The sequence below is a fragment of the Lingula anatina genome, chromosome 3 (assembly GCF_051362555.1).
Source record: "Lingula anatina isolate TDL-2025a chromosome 3, LinAna3.0, whole genome shotgun sequence".
NCBI lineage: Eukaryota > Metazoa > Brachiopoda > Lingulata > Lingulida > Lingulidae > Lingula > Lingula anatina.
Window position 1 is genome coordinate 3,534,889 of NC_141769.1, and position 24,788 is coordinate 3,559,676.

Below are 24,788 nucleotides of genomic sequence, written 5' to 3' on the forward strand. Positions count from 1 at the left end.
TCACTTCAGTGTTTTAATAATATATTTTTTTCTTTTTTATCAAGTTCCTAACTTGTGGGTTAGGATAGAAATATGATTATTAACAAATCCTTGAAGGGACTACAAATTAAAGTACCAAGGCAAACTGTTGATTTCCTTATGTAGTCATCAAAGTCTCAGTTGGGGAAACAGATGTTTATTACCAGTCTCTAGTTAACATTGTCTTTTGACACATTGAAATTATCCGCTTTTTGACACAATATGTACCATTTAAATACTATTAGGAAAAAGTGAATAACAAGTAAAGTGAAACAGTAGGGTAACAAAGGGTGGCAAAGGCTAGTGGTTTGATTAGTTTTAGTTAAAGCATTGGACTTTTGAATTTGACATTTGTGATGCTGTTGCAATAGGTTCATTTCACAAAAGAAGTGAATCTCTGAGTCACATCAGTGATGCATTTCTCTCCACATTGGAGGGTACTACAGTATTTAACTGATACAGCAAAAATAATGGGACAAGGCAGAGGTAGAGCTACGCAAATATAACCTGAAATACGGCTATCTTTGATGTGGCTCAGAGAGACACTTTTTTGTGGAATGACTCAACATTGCAGCTTGTTTGACTCACTAGTATTTAAATAATTGACTAGTCTGGTGGATAAAAATAAATCATTTTGACTAAATGATATTAAGTTGATATTTACTAAAATGAAATATTTTGCAACTCTATCACTGAAATTGGTTAAGAGTTTTTTTAGGATGAAAAGTAAATTTAGCTATAATAAATATAATTAAAAAGATTACATGAGAGTAAGATGAGCTGCAGTAAGTAAAATAATAAATAATTTAACCAATCTACCTGATCTGTGTTTGTAGAATCTGTCAAGTTGGAAGCAGCGGAGGCGAAGTAAGTCGTCACACTCGTACCAAGTGAAGGAGGACTTAGACAACATGTTCCAAGAGGAGGAACCCAAATCTGGGCGAGGCATAAAATCTTTTGCAGAAATGAGAAAAGAAAGGTGGGTACCTCAAATATGATAGAATTAATTCTGTATTAATTACATATAAAGAAGTGTTGAAAAACAGAATGAAGAAAATGTTTTAAAATGGACATAAAAGCTTGAAGCACTGTGAGGGGAGTGTGCAGGGGTGGATCCAGAGTTATTTTCTGACAGTCTTCCAAATTATCTTTGTTGATCCATCCTCCATTTTTTGACCGTCTTCCGACAGAAATAATTAGATACCCGTCAATGTAAACTTGAAAATCTGACCGTCTTCCAGAAGACCCAGAAGACGCCCTAAATCCGCCCGAGTGTGTGTATTTATTACACAAAATAAGTAGTAAAATGCGTTGAATGAAAAAATAACCAGTTGGATGAAAAAATTATTTCAACAAAACTAAAGCATTTTACTTGTCGTATGCACATACTTCTTGGGTAATACACAAAATGCATGAAAGTAAACATTATTGCTATAAAGAATGAATTTTTTCAGGGAGGCTAGAAGAAGTTTTAACTATTTCCCATATAATGATGGAGATGAAGATGAAAATGTATTTTCCAATATACCAAAAAGAGAGGACAGGACTGAGAAGTTGGACTGGAGGAAAGAAAAGTCAAAATCCATGGATTTAAGCTCCTACAAGCAAGACAAAAAATCAGAGGAAAAGGAAGATAGAGGCAGTAAGCTTGCTAATCTTCGAAGTCGATACGAAGATCTCGATTCTGCCAAAATGCCTCCTCCCAGGAGCCCTCCTAAACCTGCCCCTAGGAAGGTACATGTAGCTTGTCATCACAAACGTTGATTTTCATAGCAATAGATCTGTACATTGTAAAGCCAAATGATCTTGTTTATAGAGGATATCAAACTGTAAAATTAAATTTTAATCTTTAAAAATTACATTTGTGGGTGTAAAGGAGATTGGGGGGCGGGGGTATTCTAGATCAAGCAGTGCTTATATATACTCAAATTAAACAAGAAAAAAAATCTTATCTCATAAAGATCTGATGTAAAGGCATTTGCACATATCTTTGCTGTGTTCATATTTTTTCTTTGGTATGTAAAGCTTGTGACCAGTGATTCAAAATATTATAACAAAACATTTTTCTTGGTATTTGCAGCCCAAGCAAGAGCCCATAATACCAGTGGAAGATGTCATTGTTGAATCAAATCACAAACACAGCCATGATGGCAGCCATTCTGAATCCAGCACTGACGTCGAAGCTCAGAACAAACGGAACAAGGCGACCGAGAGAGAGATCATCCCAACCAGCACAGCTTCGCTGCAGATGGTGCCAAAGAAGCAGACTGAAGAAGAGGAGGAGGAAGATACAGAAGAATCAGAGGAGGAAGAGAGTGAAGATGAAAAGGACAAATCAAAACCTTTGTCTCAACCATTCAGACCTTTTGTTTCCAGTAACAGTAGGGGATCTTTACATGTGAGTTCTGTGAAAGGAAACAAATGGACATTTAAGACTGAGTTAACTTTCACAGTGTTTAATTCAAATAGATGTGAAATAGATGTGATAGTACGCATATAAAGTTTTACCACAAAAATAAGACATTTAAGAAAAAAAGACCATGTGTTGTTTATCCTCTCAGTTATGATTTTTCAATATCTTGCTCTTTACAATCTCTTTTCAGGGCATGGTTGAAGAGAAAGTAACCATTGTAAAACAGACGGAGAGAGAAACCACGTTTGGTTTCACGTTGAAAGGGGGGCGTGACCAGTGTGCGCCACTGGTTGTGGACACGGTGAATGTTGGTGAGTGGATTAGTCTCAGCACCACTTTGCTGAAAAAATGAGTATTGTTATGCCATCCAGTGCTCAATGGTCAAAAGTATAAGTTCTGTTTTTGTTTGTGTGTTGAGACAGAACGCACGTTTACACACGAACAGAACGAACGAACGCACAGAACTATTCAAAATTTGTCAGTGTACTTTTTTGAGTATACTAAATGCTCTGTTTTTGAAGTTGAGAACTGCATATTGGTCTTCATCTTAACCACATTTCATGGACATACAAAATCAAAGAAAAGTAATTCTTTAACAAAATTAATTCATAAAGAAGAAAAAAAAAGAAAAAGAGGCAATCCACTTTGCAATGTCAGCTCTTCTTATAAAATTTAAAAGTGTAAAATAAGAAGTAGATACACACACACACACACAAAAAAAGAAAGCAAATGCCACTTGGCTGTAATTTTTTTTTAAAGTGTAAATAGAATTTAACAACAGCTGATACAGTCAAGTATTTAAATGTTTTACTAGGGTCCAGTGCTGATGTGTGTGGACTTGATGAAGGTGATGAAGTGATAAGTGTAAATGGAGATGAAGTAGCTGAACTGTTTCGAGGATCAGTAATGCTAAAAGTAAACCAGTCATTAAAGAAAGGAAAAGTAGAAATTATTGTGAGACGAACAAAAGAAGGTGAGTGGTAAATAGTTGGCAATGTGTATTTTGACCAGAGAAATAGCTGGATAGAATGGAACATAATTGTATTTAATGCCAAAACGTACTCATTCATCCAGTAGTGGTAAAAAAGAAACACATTTAATTTTAAAGTGGATCACATGTGACCAGCTCATCTGGGTCAGCTTCTCTGGAGAGATCTTCGTTTGAGGTGTTAATTATATAGAAAGTTCCTATATTTCATGCACTTATATTCGTAACATGATTGCATTTATCAGTAGAAATGATTTTGGGTGTTTATAAACTTGTTGTATGTCATTATCCTCTGATTCATATGATAAGAGTAGAGTGATTCTGTTATACCTTGGAGCACTACAAATAGAGAATGTTCTTGTTCATGTAGCCTCACTGAAGATAAATGCCAGATTACCTCTCAAAGAGCCAGAAGCAGTGTCAAATAAACTGGTGGATTACGACTCAGAGTCAGACAGTGAAAAGAAGACGGAGAAGGAAACCACAGCACCGCAAGTGGAGGAGCAGCAAGTACAGACACAGGTTAGCGAAAAAGAAGCATGTGAAGAAAATTCATACCCTCTATAGACTGTTATTTCTAAATTACTTGCTGTGATGGTGCTTTTTTTTCCAGGAATGTAAAAAAATATCCATATCTTTGATTTGAATGTACTAACGTAGTTTTAATGTTCTTCTAGAGAGAATAATCTTTAAGAGCTTTGAGATATAAGATTAAATTTGACTTTTATGTCTCTCTGAGTTCTTTTTTCCTTATACCCTTTTGCCTAATAAAAAAACATCCATTTTTATGCGGTTTATAAATTTTTTAAGTGTTTGTCATATTTCAGAATGTTAGAAATTATATTACTTTACAACAATGGCAGTTGGTTTATAACACTTTAAGTTTGAAGGGCAAATATCTTTTTGACAGAAGTCACAGTTCCAGTAATAGTGTAAGGGGAAATGTATGGTACCTAACTTGATTGAAAACAAGGCCTAACTTGATTAAAAATGGTGCCTAACTTGATTGAAAATGGCTTCGCAATGAATGAACCCAATTAAATCTGAATGCAGCCACTCATTAAGACTTTGTCTTTGTGCCAGGTACAACCAGTAGAGAATGGTCTGTCCAGTCCTCCCAGTACTGACACTTTCACTTCTGAGGATGAGAAACAGGTTTATTATTATTATTATTATTATTATTATTATTATTATTATTATTATTATTATTATTATTATTATTTAAACTAAGCCTAGTAGGAACAAACAACTACATAATAAAATATTTAATATTTAATGTGATTTTCATCTTTAGACTGTTTATTTTGCTTTCAATTGCAGAAAACATGGATTAGCATTAATAGATTATTTACAAAGACATATTCACATCTCTTTCTTCATCAACTTTAACTTTGCAGAATGTTTGTTTTATAGGGATTTTTTTTTTTTGTTATTTTATTGCAAAATATTTAGAATGGATAGAATTCAACTTTTGTTTGATTAATAGTCAATTGTATGAATGTGTTTTCAGAGAGAGAAAGATGCTGAAGTAACAAGAATCAAAAAAGAAAATATCAAGCGCAGGTCTGACTTTTTGGGACTTGAAAAAGATACAGTTGATTCAGGTAAGAGATATCTGTAGGCTTAACTGAAAGTGTTCAAAGTATCTCTAATATCCAGTTTGCAAAATATTTTATTTTCATGATAACAATAATCTTCTTTATTCAATATGCAAAATGACAAATTAAGTTTTTAGCAGTTATTAAACAAACAATATAAGTTAACTTTAAAGAAATTACTTTTTTTAGTTTTATTAATGAGCATATTTTTGAAATTTACACCCACTGGAAGGGTCTTTTTGATTTGGTAAATTTTTGTCATCCTTGTTATGATTGAAAAGAAAGCTGACTTAATATATATTATCATATACCATTCATACTGTATAATACTCATAATGACCAAATCTGTTTATTTGAAGTTGCATCTGAATATTTTAACTTGTGGATAAATCAGTTTTTGAATGCCCAACATTGCAGGTGCTAAACCCCTTACTAGTACATGGCCACCCAAAATGGAGGTTAGCCAAACAATACAGCTCCAGAAACCTGCTCAAAATCCACCCCAGGCCTCCCCCGAGGTACAGGCCACAGTTGGAAAGGAATTCTCCTTCCAAGTTCAAGAGGACAAAAGTAAAGACATTGAAGCAAAAGAGCGAGAAATCATTGAAAATTTAGAGAGGGAGGAACAGCTGAAGAATATTAACAAAAGTGCTAGTCTTCCTGCACATGCTCGCGCAATGAGCATGGAACATTTAAGGTCTGTGGGGACCACGAGTAAGGAGATTGAAATAGAGAGCCGGGTTGCGAAAGACTTTGAGTCTGCTCTTCAGCAGCAACCTAGAAAAAGTGCTTCGTTGAATCGGCGCAGCTTCTTTAGCATAGATGAAGAAAGAAAGCGTATGGAGGAATGGGGTAAAGAACAGGAGAGGCGCAGACAGGTGAGCCAAAGTTTTCTTTTTTTCTTAATGAATTGATGCTTTATTATTTGATTTGTTCTCTGAGAAAGTTTGAATCCTCATCTTTTTTTTTCAAGAGAAAGATATTTTTTGTTTTCTGGTATTTGTCTTGTAGAGACAAAACTCTTCTTTTTCTTCCATGCAACTCATTTGTGACTTGAATATTTTGACACCTCCCAAAACTTGCAATCTTTACTTTTGGCAGTCCCTTTTGTCTGCTTAAGTTTTATCAACTTCAAAATGCAGCAGGGAAATAAACAGAAAATTAAAGTACTTTTAAATGACATTTAAAAGAATAAAGAAACTATGGAGAAAAATTGAAAGAACACATAAAATGATCTAAGTGAAGCTTTTGCTTTCAGCTAAATTGTCAAGGCAATACGAAATAGACAGCTTTTTATAGAAGTAGTTTTGCATTTTACAGAATGGTGCATTACACTTGTGCATTTTGGACTAATTTTTCCATAGATTAACTGCATAACCAAATACGGAAATGTTAACTAAAGACAACCAGATGAATGGAAATAGTTTAATATGTATGCTGTAATTATATTGGTGTCCATGTGTGCAGTTTAATTGCATGTGATCGAAATTTCCTTTCAGAGTAAAAAATTCTTTCAACATTTACTAGTATATTGCACGATTTGCTAATTTTTGTTGTTATTTTATCAACAACATATCTACTTCAATAGTAGGACCAAAAACAAAATCACGGCACTGCACATATAGCTGTTCCTCCCTACATCGATGATGCAAAAGAACTTGTGTCCTAACATATGGGTATTAATTAGGGAAACTCAACTTCTCCGTCTTTCTGTCTTAGTATCATGTACAGGAGGGTTTATAATCAACATTCAACTTTTTAATGAACTTCCTTTCACACTGTACACAGTATATGTCCATTTTTCCTCAGCCTTCTCATAGACCTTTCCTCCAGAAGGCAAACACTGTGGCTAGTTTGAAGGTAATTAACATTAACTTCATGTATGTAACTGTCATGGCGGCCATGTACTGTCATGGCGGTCATTGCTGGAGTGGTTATAACGGGAAAGCCCAGGTTTTGCAATGATAATTGTGTATTTAGTCGTAAGGTGTTTGCACGGACCCTGCGTTTGCTTCTTTGTACATATTAACCCCAAATATGTATCATTGTGCTTGCATTGCTTGCTGTAATATAACCACAGATGATGTAATTTTTTAGCACTTTAAAATATTACCTTTTGCAATGACATGCTTAACCCTGCTGCTTATATGCTTTTATCCCTTTTCATTTTCCTACCGAAACTTCAAATATCCTATGAAATCTGTTAGAATTATTGTAAAAGTGGATTTTTTTAGCCTGCAGGATTTTGGCATTTTTAACAATTGTATATTTACCTTAAAGTGTTGTAAAGGTATTATGTACGTTTGTACTGCTAAGAATAAATAGGTCATTGAGTCTGTCATGTTTTTCAGGTTTTCTCGGGTAGCTTTTATGTTTTTTTTTTTTGTTTGTTTGCAAATCATGTTATGCAGAATATTTTCCAAAATATATGGATTTTTAAAGACTAAAGCTGGTGCTTCATTAATTGTATGACTTTTTAAAAGTAGCTTAGCTTGCCCTGCCTGTGTTTTTTATTTATGTTTGTTTAGATCAGTGGAAGCATGCCACTGCTTATATTTAGGATTATTTTGGTGTCTGTGATGAAAAAATTAAAGCTTTCAGCCCCCAAAAATTTCCGCTTTCTTTTGCCTTCTAAAGTGATTTCAATATTTCAAGGATTTTGTGTTATTCTGTTTGTGTTATTATTTGTCAATTGTTCATTAAAGTGTCTAGTGCTAGTCTGTACTAAAGGTATTTCAATTTTGCTCATTAACATAGCTGATAAATGCTGGATTTCATGATTGATCACATAAAACAGAAGTTTTAAATTTTGGATTTTACATCAATATTTGCATATATAGGAAATCCTCTGCCCCATATTTGCGTCATGCATGTGTAATTTTGTCAAAATTTCTGATTATTTGAAAAGATTTTTGTTTCATTACTTGATCTAAATTATGTATTGATCTATCATGCCAGTCCTCCATTGACTTTCAGGAACAATATGAACGTGAGCAGCAGCAGTTACAGGAACAGTACAAAAAAGACCAGCAGAGAGCACAGGAGCTGAAGATTAATCTGGTTCAGCCTCAACAACAAAAACAACAGGTCAGTAAAGAAGGTTAAGTACCCCCCAGCCCACACCCCTTACAACCCCTCTCCCCATTATTTTAAGTGCTTCAGTAGGATCCTCTTAAATATAGAAAAGAATTTCTTTTCTCAGAAAAGAGGGGGGGGGGGAGAATACTTGAAAGATGACTTGAAATGACCTGACCTTTGACCACTGCATTATTTGCAGACAGAAATTAGGAATCCAGTATTTTGTTTTAGAAAAGGAGGCAAGAAGCTACACAAATGTTATTTTATAACACTGTATAAATGCAAAATGACATTTCATTGTTACATTATCTTTAGAAGTAGATTTTTATTCAATATTTAAGTACAGCATAATTATTTAAAGGGATAATAACTCTTCGTATGAGACCTTTATTTCACAATAAAAACCTTGTGAATAACTCATAGAAATATAATATATTCTGTTTTACCAAGAAAACAGCAGTTATAGCTTTTATTCTGATATTTGAACTTGTCTTTAGACCACGTGACCTCCATTGATGTCTATACTCTGTTAAAATCTCTTAAGAGATTTTAACAAAAAACCAAACTTTTTAGAAAAAAACCAGGGACTGACTTTGAATGTAAAAATGGATTCATTAACCATTGGTAAGTATGGGAAAATTGTTGTTTACTCCAGGAAAATTCATTTTTTGGCCGAAACGAAGAGTTATTATTGCTTTAAGAACTAATAAAGAACTCTCCCAGGCACAATGGCAGTGTTAGATCTTTGTCACATTAAAACTTATTGATGTCATGTAAGGTCTCTTACATCTTAGTAATCATGTTTGTGTCAGAAAAGGTGTGTCATTTTGCATCACCGTGACACCTGTAAGTGTCCCACGATGACATACGAGATGACTAGACCAGTTAAGGGAAAGGTTGTGAACAGCATGAAATAGGCACTCTGTTGCATGTTAATGATAATATGAAAAATGCACACCATGGCTTGGTTTTGAATAGACAACAAAAATACATGTAAGGGCTTGGTATATCTACTCATAAGTGTCATTTTCCTGGAAATGACAAATTTGTTGGGGCATGATCCTGTAAATTGTTAAAGTTGCTGAGGCATGATCTTGAACTTGATAGTTTATATCAAAGCATGTTTTGGAGGTTATACTTTCGGCACAAGGCAAGGTTTTAAATTAATAATATTCAATAGTATTTATTTATATTACACAAACTCTTGGGATCAAAAAGCTGATTTTTTCTTCCTCATTAATGAAGTCCTATCATTTAAAATGTGCCATAAGTATTGCCATCATTAAGTAAAAAGAACAGTTAGCATACAGAGTAAGTGATAGGAGGAATTAAGACTTCAAGGGAAATTTCAAGTGATAAGATTACATTTTAGGAGTATAGTCCCATAGACTCAGTGTAAGATAACAATGAAAAGTCATTGACATGTTTAATAAATAAAGAAGAAATAGCTCACCATTACCCATAATTCAAATTAAAGAAGAGCTGTCTATTTTGCCACTAGGCTTAACCTCGGCCATCTTAATTATTTTGTATAGAAGATCCACACTAAAAGCTCATTATTTATTCATATATTTGATATACAATACCAATGGCATGTACTATATAAAGGTAACATGGCATTGGTATGTTATTACAAAAATTAATGTACTGTTTTGGGAGTGGAGATATTTAGTTTATGTAAATGCAGACATCACCAACAGTTTGTTCTTGACATATGGGCAAAAACATGTGCTGCATGAAATAGGTGTGCACTTGGATTTTCTATATATATATATTTATATATGTATATTATGTAAAAGGGAAGGTGTATGATACACAAAATGTACATGGAAAAAGTTACAGATGGGAACATGTATATGGACTGAGGAAAGCTGGTGTATGGACACATCTATAAAAAGAGCACTCTGCATCCTGGCCAGGTGTTTGAACCAGACAGGGAGTGGACATCCTATGACACTACTTGAACGCGGCAGTGCATGATCAACTGTAACAGGTTTTTCTCTTCTTGACCAGTTAAAATGGACGCCATACAAACCCTGCATGTAAAAATGTATATAGAGGTTACATTTTGTATGGGATATTCTATGGGTAATTCTCAGGAGTGTGATAAATTGGAATTTTGCATGCTGACCTCCATGTTGGATATTATTGGCTGATGGCTGTAGAGACAGTGGTATTGCTTGTGTAATGGCATGGGTCGGCACTGTATACAACATGGCAGGAACACTGAGAATCTTGTCGCCTTTGGATAATTGCAATTGTTGTTGTCAGTACATATTGCTCTTTGGAATCAACAGGTCAATTTGAAAGGACTTCACCGACAAATGAGTGCCATTGAGGAGGAGGAAGCACCAGTCTCTTATGATGGTCCAGCAGAAGATAATTTTATCTTCAAGAAGGATGTGAATCTTCATCTTGATTTTTTGTGTCTTAATTGCACCAAATATGTCAAAACTCATTCCAAGCTGAATTTCAAGATTGCTTCTGTGAATGAGTCCACTACAGAAGATATTTCATTGGATTCCAACTGTGATGTGTGCAGAAATGCAGGAGATGTATCTTCTCATGGCACTGGCAATAAGAGTATTTGTGGCAGTCACCACAATTCAAACCCTGCTGCCAGTTGTTGTGAAGACGTCCAGATTTCGTGTGATCAGGGTCTCCTTATCCTAGAGAGCAATGCTATTCAATTCCCTCACGGTGCTATGGTGGAACCCAAAGTAAAGGTTGTTCTTGTGGAAATTGAGGATGTAAATCAGCGTCCAGGCACTCCAGGACCTGGTCTGGTGGACATTCTCTCTCCTAATGCAGCCGCTGGTAAATCAAACAGTCCAAGCCAAGTCAGTGTCTTCTCTTCTGATGTTAATCCATCTCAACCCCTAGAAGTCCTCATCAATGGCAGTGTAGTAAGTAGGAATACAATATTCAGTACTACCCCTGTAGAAAAAATTCATAATGAAACCAAAGATGGCAATGGCCATGAAATGGGTAAACCAACAAAAGATGGCACCCATGAAGGCCTGCATCATCTTGATGATTTGCAAAATGATTTAGTAACCAATGAAAAAGAAATTGAAGGTAAAGATGTGTGCAACCTCCAAATGGCCCAGTTTGAAGGGGCATCCAGAGGGACGTGGTACCCCATCATGAATAAAGAAACTGGAGAAAGATGCACCATGTCTTATAAAGAACCAGGGCTTGCTATGGCCCTGCCTGAATGGAATCCTATAGAATTATATTCCCCACCCTCTGAAAACCCCAAACAAAATGGCGTCCTGGCTGAATGTAACCCTGATGAAGGGAGCTTACTGCTCACTTTTACCCCAGACTTGATTTCATCTCATACCTGCAGCCCATACACAGTCCAAGATGACCAGCAGGATGATGACACGGAAAGTTTCCAAAATTCTGCGACATTTTCCACAGACCCATCGTTTGCAGATGGCTTGGAGGACGGTAGTATTTTTCATAGTGAGGGAAATGGTCTGAGTGATGATGAAGGTGAAGATGATAATGGTATTGATGATTATATGATGGGGTTTCTCCTAAGTAAAAATTCTAGATTATTTTCCTCAGCTGGACTGCCAAAATCCAGTGATTTGGTTGATGATTTAAAAGGTCAGGTTGTGAAAGATGATGTTGACAAACTGGATAAAAATGTACAGAAGCCCAGTAGGAGAAAAGCCCAAGATACCACCAATGAATTTTGCATGAAAGATTTTGCTGAAAAGAAATTCGGTGAATCTAATGGTAATGGACCTAATGGTAATGGACCTCACAAAAACTCCCTCCTACCTTCAAAAGAAAAATCCCTAAGAGAAAAGAACCAAACAAATGGAAACTTAAATGATGCAAAAGAAACCAGCAATAAAGCAAAACCTTGTGAACAGTCATTCATTTTCTCTTCTAAAATTATGGAAAATGATCCAAATATTGACCTTGAGAAAGAGAGTAAATATAGCAGTGCAGATAATTTGACAAAAGATGTGTTGTCTGCTAGTTTAGAAAGTGAATTCCAGGAGTGTGATATCCTACCTGGGTGTAGGTCATCTCAAAGACTTTTATCACATGGTGAAATAGATGAAATAGATGGCTCATTAGACATCGAAACACATCACGATGTTCTTGGAGAAAATAATCAAAGCAAAGCTAAGAAGATGGTGAAGCTGATTAAGACCCAGAGCGATCCTCTTTTGACCAGCAAATTCTCTACCTGCATCCTTGAGTTAAAGAAAGAGCAGAGAATTCCAAAGAAAAAACACAAAGACAGCATTACAGAAGTGCACGAACATCGAAATTTGCTGCGTAACATACTTGAGAGAGAAAAAGCTGAACTTCAGCAAAATGAAGAGCTTGAAAATTTGAAAGGAAATATTGTTCCTGGTAGTACTGAGAAGTACATTCAGTACTCTAAAGTTCAGAAATATCTGGATGAAGAGGAAAGGCATAAAGTTCAGTGCAAAAAAGAGAACCAAAAGAAAAAGACTAATGAACAAAAAAATAATAATCAAAATGCAGTTGCCCCAATTGCTTCAGACCAACATAGAATGGTTTCTAAAAACCCTTCTCCTGGTAAAGATAACAAAATAAGTATTGAAAATAAATCCATAGATGAAAGGCGGGCTCAGCAGGAAAAATCTTTGAAATTTTCGTCCAGATGTGCGCCTCGATCCTGGAATGATTTCCTCAAGCACTGTGTGCCTGGGAGTGTGACTAAAACTGAGAACGGCAACAGCAAGTTCCATATTTCGACACAACATTTCAAGAAAACATCCTTTCCTCAACAACATGGAAAGCACAATGGTTGTCATACCCTGGGCAGCACACCTAACACATTCTCTGAAGCAACCCCATTGGAAAATTGTCATGGAGCTCAAAACGGTGGTATTTCAGAGGTCGGTGTCGATTCTGAAATTGACAAGGAAGTACAGCAGATCATTTTAGGCAGAGAGAAGGTACTGTTTGAATTTTAGTCTCAGCATGTGGAGAAGTTTGTGGAATTGCATGCCCAAGATTGAAATTCAATTTAAAAACATTTGCAAAATAAAAATAGTGACCGTGTTGATGGATTATGAAGATTAACAGGGTTTTATCTAGGTAATTATTATGAAATCTATATAAAATGATGTGTATGCATGAAGGAATATGTCATGGTTGTGATATCTGCTGAGAATATTATCTAGATAAATATTATAATTTAATTATTTCAATAAGAGTCTGGTCTATTAATGATGTTTTGTTTGTGGTGAATTGTTGACTTTTTTCTTGGCTCTATAAAGTGAACTTGATGGCTGGTTCTTTTGTCTCTTTTAATTTTCTTTGCTTGCATTTTTTTGTTTTCTTTGAATACAACATTTCATTTACACCTAAACATTTTATTTTTGACAATTTATGCATTTATAAAGAAGAAAGAAACCTTTTTGGTCAGTAGCAAGTTAGAATAAATTAGCACAGAGCTTGGATGTTGTTGCAGGTAATATTCATGTATTATTGAACTCTGTGCCTGAACAGAGAGCACCGGGACACATAGCTTGGAAACTGGTTTCTTTTATGCAAGCTGACAGTTATGACACAAGATGTGACTTTAATTATTACACGATGCTTGTCTTCATACCTTGCATCCTGCTGCAGGTTATATATAAGATGAGTAACAAAGGGTTTAATGTATAGCACTGGTGATCTTTAAATATTGTAGGTGTGAAACAGGGTCAGGTAGAGGGTTTGTTTTTATTGAAAATTTTGATCTCCTGTAAGATAAATGTGAAGGTGGCTGGATTTTGCTAGTGAGGGCATTAAATGCCGGAACATTTATTCTCTGCTTAATCTTGATTGTTTATAATTAAATGTTTGTTTTAAAGCTCAAAAGCTGAACATTCTGTCGTGGATGTGTATTGCTATTCTTAAGTCTGAATTTAATTTTTCAGGAGAAAAAGTCTACTCCATTGAGTGTAGAAGCAAAGCCACCTCAACAAACTAGGTAAGTTTTTTTTCTTTTAATCTCAACGTAAAGGTGATGGGCTACAGAGACTACTATCAGAGAGTAAAGACACTTAACCAAAGCAACTTCTTACATATTATATATGGATCATTTTGCAGTGATTTGAATAAAATTCACCTCTTGGAAGTTTTAAGGTTGCCAAGTAAAACAATGACTTTGGCACGAATATGATTAACAAACTGTAAGTTCACTTTCAAAGAAAAGATTGGTCCTCCATAAATTATTTCAATAAATCTGACTCAGAAATAAATTGAAATATTTATGAAAAATTTGCTGAGTCATTAATTATATGCTTCGTATAATTAAATGCTGGTATGAGACAAGATTGAGAATAAGGGTGGATAAACTCTGTGAAAACCAGATGAACTTTGTTTGGGAAAAGTCCATTATTCAAAAAAAAAAAAGATCATCCAAGCAGTATTCCAGTCCAGCAGCTTATTCAGTATGAAAGGTGTTTAATGTCAGAGACTGAGAAGATTGAGAAGGATTTTGTGACCATGTTGCCTCACTGTGTTCTTTGTTTTTACAGTAATTTTGCTCCGTACCAGTGGACTATTAGAGCACAACAGCAGCAGCCTGTAGAATCTGAGAAGGACAGAAATCTCAAAGGTAACTAATTAAGGAATATAATTGAATGGAACAATGGAAGTTACTTCATAATGAACAAAGATCCAAGGACCTGAGATTTGGCTCAACATTCAATTCGGCCAACATTCAATTTTTGACTTTGATATAAACAAAAAGGTTGCAAACACTCTTCATGGTACCTCAATGAATGTCGGAATATGCTTGGTAACATGTTATTTGTGATGTTGCTGCAGAGATGGACATAAATTTACATAATTAACTGCTAACTTTTATTTGAAGAATAAATTTTAGTTTGGTCAGTTCAACAAAAATTAATACTACTCTTTAGTGTTTGCAATATTGACTTTCTCTGTTCAGATTTGATAAGCTTGTTTCAATCTTACAGAAGAAGAAGAAAAGAGAAAAGTGCAAGAAGAACAAGAAAGATTAGACAGAGAGCTGAAGGAGAGACAAAAGGAAGAAGAAGAAGAAAAAATGCGTCTGTACAACTTGGAAAACCAGCGGCGTGAAGAAGAGAGACGTCAAGAAGAAATGGAAAGAAAGAAACAAGAAGAGCTTGAAATTCAGAAATTGAAAGATAGAGAAGATCAACTGAAAATGATGGAAGTAAGTTTCACATTGAGAAAATTTAACTATCTGAATTATGATCCAAAACGTTGAAGAATAGGATTGAAATTTGATGATTTGTTAATGAGAAAAGCTAAAAATTTAAATATTGTTGAATAAGTGGGATTTAAATTTGATGATTTGCTTGAAAATAGCTTATGTTTTATCATATTTTTAAAGGAACGTTTAAGACAAGAGCAAGAAAAGCTGAGAATGGAAGCAGAGAGGTTACGCAGGGAGAAGTCAGACAGACAAAAACAATGGGACGAACAAGAGGAAGATCAAACGACACAGGAACAAGAACCTGTACAAAGACCACAGCAGCCCAAGTTAGCATCAGCAGCTCCGTGGCAGGAACCACCGAAAAAGTTCAGTCCAGTCTCCTTCAAAAAGGATTCTTATGTGAACTATCCCAAGCCATTTTCACGAAGTCCTGACCACCAAGAGGTTCACAGGTCCAGCTGGGAGCAACCTGCCCCAAACTTTTTAGACAACAGAGGTAAACATCTCATGACAATATAAACTTTCACCAATTCAGAATATTTTAATTTCAGTTGAGAGAACCTAGTGGAAAAATGCCTTTCCCCAATACAATTGATAAAGAACATAAATATATTAAATGCCTTGGAAGAAGCCCTTATTGAGATTATAAAGTATTGATTTATTGTTGCTTTAAGACAGGCATCCATGTGCATTTTTTGAGATGTGTTAGTTAAAACATGATGTGTGTCATACTCCAAAAGATAAAGAAAATAATGCAGAATGTTAAAAATAATGTTTATCAGTTTCCTGTAACTTTATTGTATAATTGAAGAAAACAAGAGTGAACTTGTTTCTTTCATATTCAGGTCTATTTGAGAGAAACCAAGGTCATCCAGAAGAGCCAATAGAAGAGAAGCCCGTTGCCAGGGTGATGACTCCCCCACAGAAACACCAAGCAGCTGTGATAAGCCCAGAGCAGCGTCTGCATCAGTTGGTTCACACTGCAGATAATGAGGAGGTCCCTCAGCCCAAGACATTCAGCCAGCAACTTCAGCAGCCAAAACCAAGTAAACTGGAGCCAGTGATGACCAGAGAAGATGTGCTGAAAATGTCAAGAAATCCCGCTCCTACATGGAGGCCTTCACAACCAGAGCAGACGACAGTAGAGGGCGTTCATAAGCCTGTGGCTGTGAAGTCTCAAGATGAGGATCCAAAGAAGAACAGGCCTAACATAAATGCTGTGCCTAAGACTCGATTGCTTAAAAGTGATGGTTGGATTTTGTCAGAGGATGAGAGACAGAAAAAACAGAAACGCAGGTCAGAGATTATGCGTAAACAAGGGTTTAACCCACAGGAACACTGGGTTGTGCAAGAGGCAGAAAGACGAAGACTAGCAGAACAAAATGAGCGTGAGAGACTGCAAAAGCTCCAAAGTCGCCACTCTGCTCAAGGGCCATCTAATGCAGCACACAATAAAATCGATCAGGAACCATTTCAAACACGCGATGACTCTCAGAAAAACTGGAATTCACTTCACTCTGAGCAACCACAACCTAAGAGAGACGCCTCTCCTCCATTAAAACCCATACCTGATAGTATCAAGCAGTCTCTTATGGATAGGGTCAGTTCAACAGAGAGAATCTCTCCCCCTCGAAGTCCGACACGCCCCACCCCACAGCCAGCTCATCATCATCTTCAACAGCCAGAGACTTCGCAGACATTCAGGAGTCCTCTCATCCAGATCCAGCCTCAGCAGTCGAAGCCAGCATACCAGCAGCAGAGGTGGGACAGCCAAGACGCTCCCTCCATCACATCAGGACCACAGCCAATGAGCTCCAGACAGCCACCCACCCCTGAGAAAGAACCCCCACCCCCACCTGCCAAACCCCCCAGGTCTGCCCCTGGGAAAGAATCCAGAAAGGAGCCAGTTGACCCGTCTGTTTTATCAGTCAGCGGGAAACAGAAGTGTTCTCACTGCAACAAGGAACTAGGTAAGATACATATAAAGTTTTATCTGTATGTATTTTTATTTTTGTTTTTATTATGTATTTAATTTTCATTTTATTGGATTAGAGAAATGTGTATTGCAGACAATAATTTGACATTTTGTGGTTTTAATTTATTGTAAGTGTTAAAAACAGGGTAGATGGAGAGAGTTCTTATTTCATTTGGGCTGGCTGGGTAAAATTGGGATTTTTTTATCATTCATGGCATAGAAATATATGTTCAGTGTAGAACTATGATCAGAGGTTTGACATAAATATAAATTACATGTGCAAATTTATTCTGGAAAGGCTATGCATGATATGCATGTAAAATATTTACTTGAAAGATAACAAGATCAAAAGCACATACTGTGGCCCAGATATTTCTGCATGATGAGAAGAAAAAAACGTACATGTCTGCTTTAGTAAACTATTTTATGTTTTAAGAATGAATGGCCATATTCATTTGGTTTTAGCAAATGTTTTATGCTGAGGAGTTAGGCAGTTGATTGCACCCCTCATAGCTATTTTATCCAGCTGTGTTCCCACGTGAGACTTTTTGTGATAAAGCCTTATACTGGGGATTACAAAAGGGATAATAAAGCAAGGAGTTGTAATCAAATCACCTACTACCTGAAATTAAGGACTTTTTTTATTAAAACCAAATGAATGTTGCCTATGTCGTCTGCTCTATGTTGCATGGTGGCCATGTGCCATCAGCGTCACAGCAAAAGCTGCTGGCTTGACTATGTTGCTCTCTTTCTCTCTCTGAGATATTGAAAAATGAGACTCATAATTTTTGGAAAAAGATTTGGAAATATTTATGGGATGTTTGCAAACAGCCCAATTTTGGCATCTATGTATGATAAATTGGAAAGAATAGAAGTAGTATTGTTTTAGAAGTAGTATTGTTCTGAAGGACAGTTGTGAGAAAAAAAAGGAATTGATGTGTTATTGAAAAGCAAACTGTATGATTAATCAAAGGTACATTGATTTTATGTTAATTTAGTTTTTTATTTAACTTGCATTTGATTTAGTTAAATTCTTTCATTTTATTGAAATTTTTCACATGAGCTTTACAAAGTGGTGTGGCAGGATTTGAGGAAATTCTCACAACACCAAATTTTGAGTGAGAGAATCAAAAAGTGAAGTGAGAGAGAAATAGAACTGATTGTAAGACTATTTCTTTCATTTGCACGCTTGGAGTCTTCTTTAATTTCTCTATGTGGCCATTTGCTAATGGCATGACTTTCTCCGCCATTGCTTCAGGACGGGGTGCCGCCATGGTGATAGAGTCCCTCAACTTGTTCTACCACGTACAGTGTTTCCGCTGCTGTGTATGCCACGCGGCACTGGGTAACGGGTCCACGGGTGCCGATGTAAGAGTGCGAGTTTCCAAGCTACATTGTAAAAATTGCTACAGCAACGACGAAGGTATCTCTTTTTTGGGGACGTTTTGAAGTCCGTCTCCTCCTTAGCGCCCAGGCCTTATACTACGTGGGGTGGAAGGTGACTAATTATAACATTTATGATATCTGCACGCCACTAACAACTTACAGATCTGACACAATGGATGACAGCTTGCCTATGCACATCTTTTTGTATCCTCAGCTCTAATGCTACGTGCACTGACTGTTTTGCTTTGACGAGCATTACTGGGATAATCTTAATCACCCTTTTTTATTTTGATTTATTTTTTTGTCTTTTTTTAATTAACAAAATTATGTGATAATAATTAAATTTGGAATTAAGGTGTAATTATGCTAAAAGCATGTTTAAGTATAACCATTCCTATCTTGTATAACACTGCATGTGGTGTAGTTTATGTGATAGAAAATTAACTGATTGGTGGGGTGGTATCATTTTGGGAGTGTTAAATCTGGTGTTTAGTTACAATGAAATTTGAAAAAGGAGGAATGTGTAAGATGTTTTTACTTAACATGTTTTTTATGACTTAAAACAATAATGGTGATTTAACAAAAAAGTAAATAAAGGTTTATTTTGGAGATCACACAAAATAACAAAGAAAAAGAAGGGATATTGCTGTCTAAAAATTACAAAGTGCATCCTAGTTCTTCAGATAACATGAAAAGTATGTCTAACAAAAATTGGAAATATTTTGAGAAATACTGTGAGGAGTTTGCTCAAAATGGACATGTTCATCTCCTCTCAACAAACAGTGGAATATGGTGTTGCATTTACTGTTACTAATAGGATTTGTGGAGGTCAGATTCATATAATATTAGTCACCTTGCTTCCCCCAACCCAAGCCCAACTTTATCCAATTGTGTGGTTTTTATTTCTGTGTGACATCTTTTTATCTTTGTTTATGTGACATTTCTTCGTCCATGTCACCTAGTTGTATTTGGGCTTACTCTAGTAAATTCAGTCATCAGACCATTAAGGAAAATGAAAAAAAAGTATGAATCACTCACAGTTTGAGCGCCCCAAGCTGAAAATTATCAAAGCCATACATGTTCATTTCATTTTCTTTAACCAAAGCTATTTGAAAGTAATGGGGGTGAATATATTTGCTAATGTAAGCCCAAGGGGTTACAAGACCAACTTAACAAACACATTTAATGAGTTGATTGAGGTAAAGTACCATCAGTTTTAATCCAGTTTCGCATGGTGGCTTTTTAACTAAGAAACCTGTGTAGAAAATCAAATTTTTATTTTATTTCATTTTTATTCAATACTTTTAGCACTAAGATTACTGGTCTTTCAAGTTTTGTGGTAGCCTGTAGAATCCATTCAACTTATCACAATGCATATTAGATTGTTTTTGGTTTTAAATCTATTTAAACTTACATATATATTGATATAAGTATGTTTTTTTTGCTGGATTTTGTATGTTTCTTATTTCATCTGTGTTTAATCAGTGGTATTGGTTCACTGTTGTCTTTTTTTTATTATAATCTGTTGACTTAGTAAGCATTTAGATCTTTTGACTTTTTATATATATATAAAGACGTGGTAAATTCATAGTAATCAATTGATCAAAGATCCATTAATATCCACAATATTCATGCAGATCAGTTTAGCAAGAGATTTCACCTGGACATTATTCAAACATTTTGAAATATTTTTTCCATTCCTTTTTTTTTTTTTCAGCTGGCCTTAAATACAGTGCTGTGTGAAAGAATGTGCTCTCAAATCTCACCTAACACAATATGGAACCATGTTGAGACAAACAATTATGTACTGAAGATCATCTGAAGTTCATCTGGTGCAATGTCGACTTAAAAAATTTTTAAGTACCATGTCTCACCTTACTTGATATGGAACTGGGATGAGATAAAAGTCCATTGTGCTCACAGAGCTCACCTAACACATCTTGAGCAAAAGAAGGAATCTGAGTCTTTATAACCAGCTTTATGTACAAGGCAACAATCAGCACAGTTATCAATACATTATTATTATAGGAATGTATACTGCTTTTAAGAACCTCAAAGGACCAAACTGGAATTGTAATATACTTGTAATGCACTGGTGTTGTAGGGATTGGGCATGGTGAACAGTATTGGTTAAATTCTGGTGTGAGCGAGATTAATAATTATGATGATATATTTAACATGTCATGATTAACTTAATAATTTGATTAATCCATCACTGGGATATGGTAGTAAGAGCTGATATAGTAGTTCTAAAAGGACGACATAAGTATTTGTTGTTCACAATATTTGCTGTTATCATGGATTACATTATTAAGTCACAATTTGAAGGTTTTATTTGGTCGTTGCAAAATGCAATCTAGAGAAAGTTATTCTAAGAAGATTGTTTTTGTGACTGCACTTCCGTTTACATAAAAAAATGAGGAGATTGAATTTATCAAATGTAAACTTAATGAACAAATACATGTGTAGTTGTGATGGTATATGTCGTACATCATTGATAAAATCTAGTTATTGAACTTTGGAAACTTTTCATTTGACCAAGGAAAACTATGCACAAGAAGTCGGTTTCTGGACTGTTATATGTTAAATGTATATAATTGTATCACACTCCTATAGCAAAAGAGCAAACAAAATAATGGGTAGATGGTTGTGACATAGACTATACTTATATACAATATATTCAGCTATGTAAATGAATATGAAGCAATAGCTTGGTTTGTTGATGTTCAGAGAATTTGCAGCTTTACCATTTAACATTAATAGCAATAAGACAAACAATAGTTCTTTTAATTGTACACACTGGTTTAAATGTTGAGCCCTGATTGTTGACATATTTTGTATGCCAAAAATATCCTTATGCTATTCAGAAAATTTCTTTAGAGAAACTTTACATCCAAATGAGAACTGGAAAAATTTTAAATAGTGTCAGTTTTAATTACTAGGTTGAACTTTGCATTCAGGGGAAATGCAATATATACCACAGATTATTGGAATACTACTATTATTTGGATGCTCTTAGATGTGTCTTCATAATTAAGACTGACACGTTCAAAAAGCTCTGCCTGCTTCATGAAATGATGTTTAGCAGCCAACATCGTAGAGGTCTTCTTTTTAATCACATATTCCCCAAAACAGTAAAATCCATGGAATGCAATTTGTATTAACATAAGATTGATCCATATATATGTCTTGTCATATTTGCATGTATTTATAAACCCAACCATATTTTGAGAGGCCTTTTGTTTTATTTTATTTGATTATTATTATTTATTATTGTTATTATCTTTTTGCTTGGACCCCAGACTATTTAGTAGCTTCAACTCTGTGAAGACCAGCATTATAAGCCCATGATCCTTTAAAAGGGTTTACACAACAAATGATTCTTTTGTTAACTGTCCCATTGCTTGAGTATAGGTTTGTTTATTTGACTCTGCAGTATTCTTGTTTTACCTTTATATTTATTTCTGGTCCTGTATATAATTCTTGTCAAATGACACTAAATGCTAATGTACAGTCTATGTAAATTTTCATTTGTTACATACTGTTATACATTCATATATATATATCTATATACATATATATATATACATACAATGGTGTGTGCTTTAACATTGCTGTAGCTAATCTTAAATTTATTATGTACCTTATTTTTTATGCAGCTGCACTTTTTTCCATGAAATATACAAAATATTTTGCCACAATAGACTGAAGGAAGAAATCAGATAGTATTGTCTGATGTCACGGCACTGGTAATGAAAACTGGTTTACCAAAGTAGAACAGAAAGTTATGTGCACCACAAGGTAGTAAAAAGCCCAGACATTTAGTTGTTAAGGTCCAAAAGTTATTTATCATAATCATTTATTTGCTTTGCAGAAAGCATTTTTTCATTAATGAATATCTGAATATCACTAAAAAAGGAAATAAATTGGTGGTGTCTTTGAAAGCTGTTTAGGAAAATCTGTCAATTTAAGATCCATTGGAATAAAATGCAGAAGCAGTAGTCGTGAATTTTGGAGAAAAGGCCTAAATGGTAAAGGATGTCGATGATTACATACAAATGTTGTGAGATGGGTTTGTTATTGGCTAAAATAAAGTTAGCAACTTGGTAGGGCATGTCACTGGTTTTACTTGCCAAGATTTGTTAGTTGTCACCAAACTTATGGACATAATATATGGCAAAGCCACAGGTCCATAGGCATATGGAAAGTTATAAATTGGTGGGGAAGTTGAAAGGGGTATGTGAGGGCGTTCCAGTTTCCTCCTTCTCTCCCCCCCCACCTCTGCCTTTGAAATGAAAACAAGATTACTCTCATGTAATTTTTTATACTTCACTAAGGTTACACTGCCACATTTTGTTAAGAATAAGAATTCTTCGCCAATTCACCAGTAAGATGCATTTTGAACCAGTGAATTGATGTTAGTGGTTTTAATTTTAAATACAGTGACATGTTATTGCACAGTTGGTACTAAGCAGTAGTTGTTAAGAGAACTAGAAACACCTGTGGCAGAATTCAAATAAGGGGTAACCTAAAACATACCTGTGATCTGACTCAAGTTAAACATCACCTGTAGAGTTAAAGCAATTTATCATGAAAGGGATTTAATACAAGTACAGGAGCAAGTGGTTTCATCTAATAAAATCATGATAAATTAAAGGTGTCAGTACTTAATAATGGATTATCTGTGGCACGGGTAATAACATTTTGTCATCTTATTTTGTATAATTTGCATGGGCTACAGATTGTATTTGACACATATCTATAGCTTTACACTGTGAATCATGATAAACATGCAAAAAAGCTTAAAACCATTATTAATATGCCAACTTGGAGTGTATATTTTTGTCTATTGGGCATAAATAAATATGCTATATAATGCTGTTAATATGAAATGGTGTTTTGTTAGACTGACGTCACAGTGTTCCGAAATTTACACCAGATGCCCACACAGATGTGGAATTTTGAATTTCGCGCAAAGACATTTTGAAAAAACGCTTGAGCTACTAAAAAATCTGCTAATTTTGCAAACACCTTGGCGCCATATTCATGTAATCGTACTATAATGTAATAGTAACACCACGGTGTCACAGGAGTGGCAGTCTTAAGAATGGAAGACCTGGGACCCATATGATTAATACAGGTAAGGTTCAGGCCCGTAGCCAGCAAATTCAAAAGGGGGGTTCTTTTTCTGAAAAAGTGGACCTTTTATAATGAAACTTATGTGTACCTAGATAAAATTTTACCCAAAATGGACCTTTACCTGACAAAAGGAGCGGTTCTTTCGAACCCCCCGAACCCCCCTGGCTACGGGCCTGGGGTTAGTCGGAATACTGGGGTTAGTATTTAGGACGAATGTCACCTCTACCGGAACAAAGTAATGGGGAACGGAATACGGTTCCTAGCAGACTGCCATCCCTGTCACGACGGCACGAACAAACACGGAGACAGACAAAAACACATAGAAAGATCGAATCTACACAGGGTTTGGTTGCCAAATATAATTTTCCTCGACGCAAAAGCAATTTCTCTTAAGAATTCTTGCTTCCATTTACCTTTCACACATGTAAGGATATCGTGGGGGTCATATCGTGTCATATTCGTTGCATGAAGCTGACCGATTATCCAACGTGTGGAAGGAAAAACGACAACGTGAAGTGTTCGCAATGCCATAATGACAGGAATGGTAGTCCTGTAGGAACCGTAGTCCGTTCCCCATTACTTTGTACAGATGACGTCGACGTTCGTCTAAAATATAATACCCTGCGCCGACAGACAACTAACAACGTAGCTTAAACAACAACAACAATCTACACGCAATTTGGTAACGTATGTATCGGTAACGTACGTGTCGATAGATATGCTACCGATACACACATACGTTACCAAATTGCGTGTAGATTGTTGTTTACGTTGTTAGTTATCCGTCGGCGCAACTACGTGAGTGCGTGAGACGTCATACATGCGAGTACGTTTGTTTCTACAATGCACATTACACATTGTTACATTGTCATAGCGAGTTTGATATCCATCGATATATACGTTACCTATGTTTTTAATAACTGTTAGCTGTCTCCAACTTCTGGTGAGCCAACACCTAATTTTTTACTGCACATTACGTTACAATAAAATAGAAACGG

The 24,788-nt window shown here is 35.4% G+C and overlaps 1 protein-coding gene across 6 annotated transcripts in view; it reads left to right on the top strand.

Annotated features, from left to right (window-relative positions):
* The window catches only part of LOC106154675 (uncharacterized), an 82,357-nt gene extending 58,821 nt beyond the window's left edge, over positions 1-23,536 (top strand). For 2 of the 6 annotated variants that reach the window (XM_087009810.1, XM_087009808.1), the window contains exons 7-24: positions 855-997; positions 1,473-1,758; positions 2,099-2,416; positions 2,622-2,742; positions 3,246-3,404; positions 3,790-3,941; positions 4,503-4,574; positions 4,930-5,023; positions 5,435-5,895; positions 6,827-6,877; positions 7,994-8,104; positions 14,020-14,072; positions 14,623-14,702; positions 15,067-15,287; positions 15,468-15,786; positions 16,136-17,260; positions 18,524-18,688; positions 20,369-23,536. In XM_087009810.1, coding sequence (XP_086865936.1) covers positions 855-997; positions 1,473-1,758; positions 2,099-2,416; positions 2,622-2,742; positions 3,246-3,404; positions 3,790-3,941; positions 4,503-4,574; positions 4,930-5,023; positions 5,435-5,895; positions 6,827-6,877; positions 7,994-8,104; positions 14,020-14,072; positions 14,623-14,702; positions 15,067-15,287; positions 15,468-15,786; positions 16,136-17,260; positions 18,524-18,688; positions 20,369-20,394 — 3,957 coding nt within the window. In that variant the 3' untranslated portion in view covers positions 20,395-23,536. Of the gene's footprint in view, positions 1-854; positions 998-1,472; positions 1,759-2,098; positions 2,417-2,621; positions 2,743-3,245; positions 3,405-3,789; positions 3,942-4,502; positions 4,575-4,929; positions 5,024-5,434; positions 5,896-6,826; positions 6,878-7,993; positions 8,105-14,019; positions 14,073-14,622; positions 14,703-15,066; positions 15,288-15,467; positions 15,787-16,135; positions 17,261-18,523; positions 18,764-20,368 lie in introns of all 6 variants that reach the window. The other 4 variants (XM_087009809.1, XM_013529102.2, XM_087009812.1 and 1 more) reach the window with 4 other exon arrangements.
* The last annotated feature ends 1,252 nt before the right edge of the window (positions 23,537-24,788 follow it).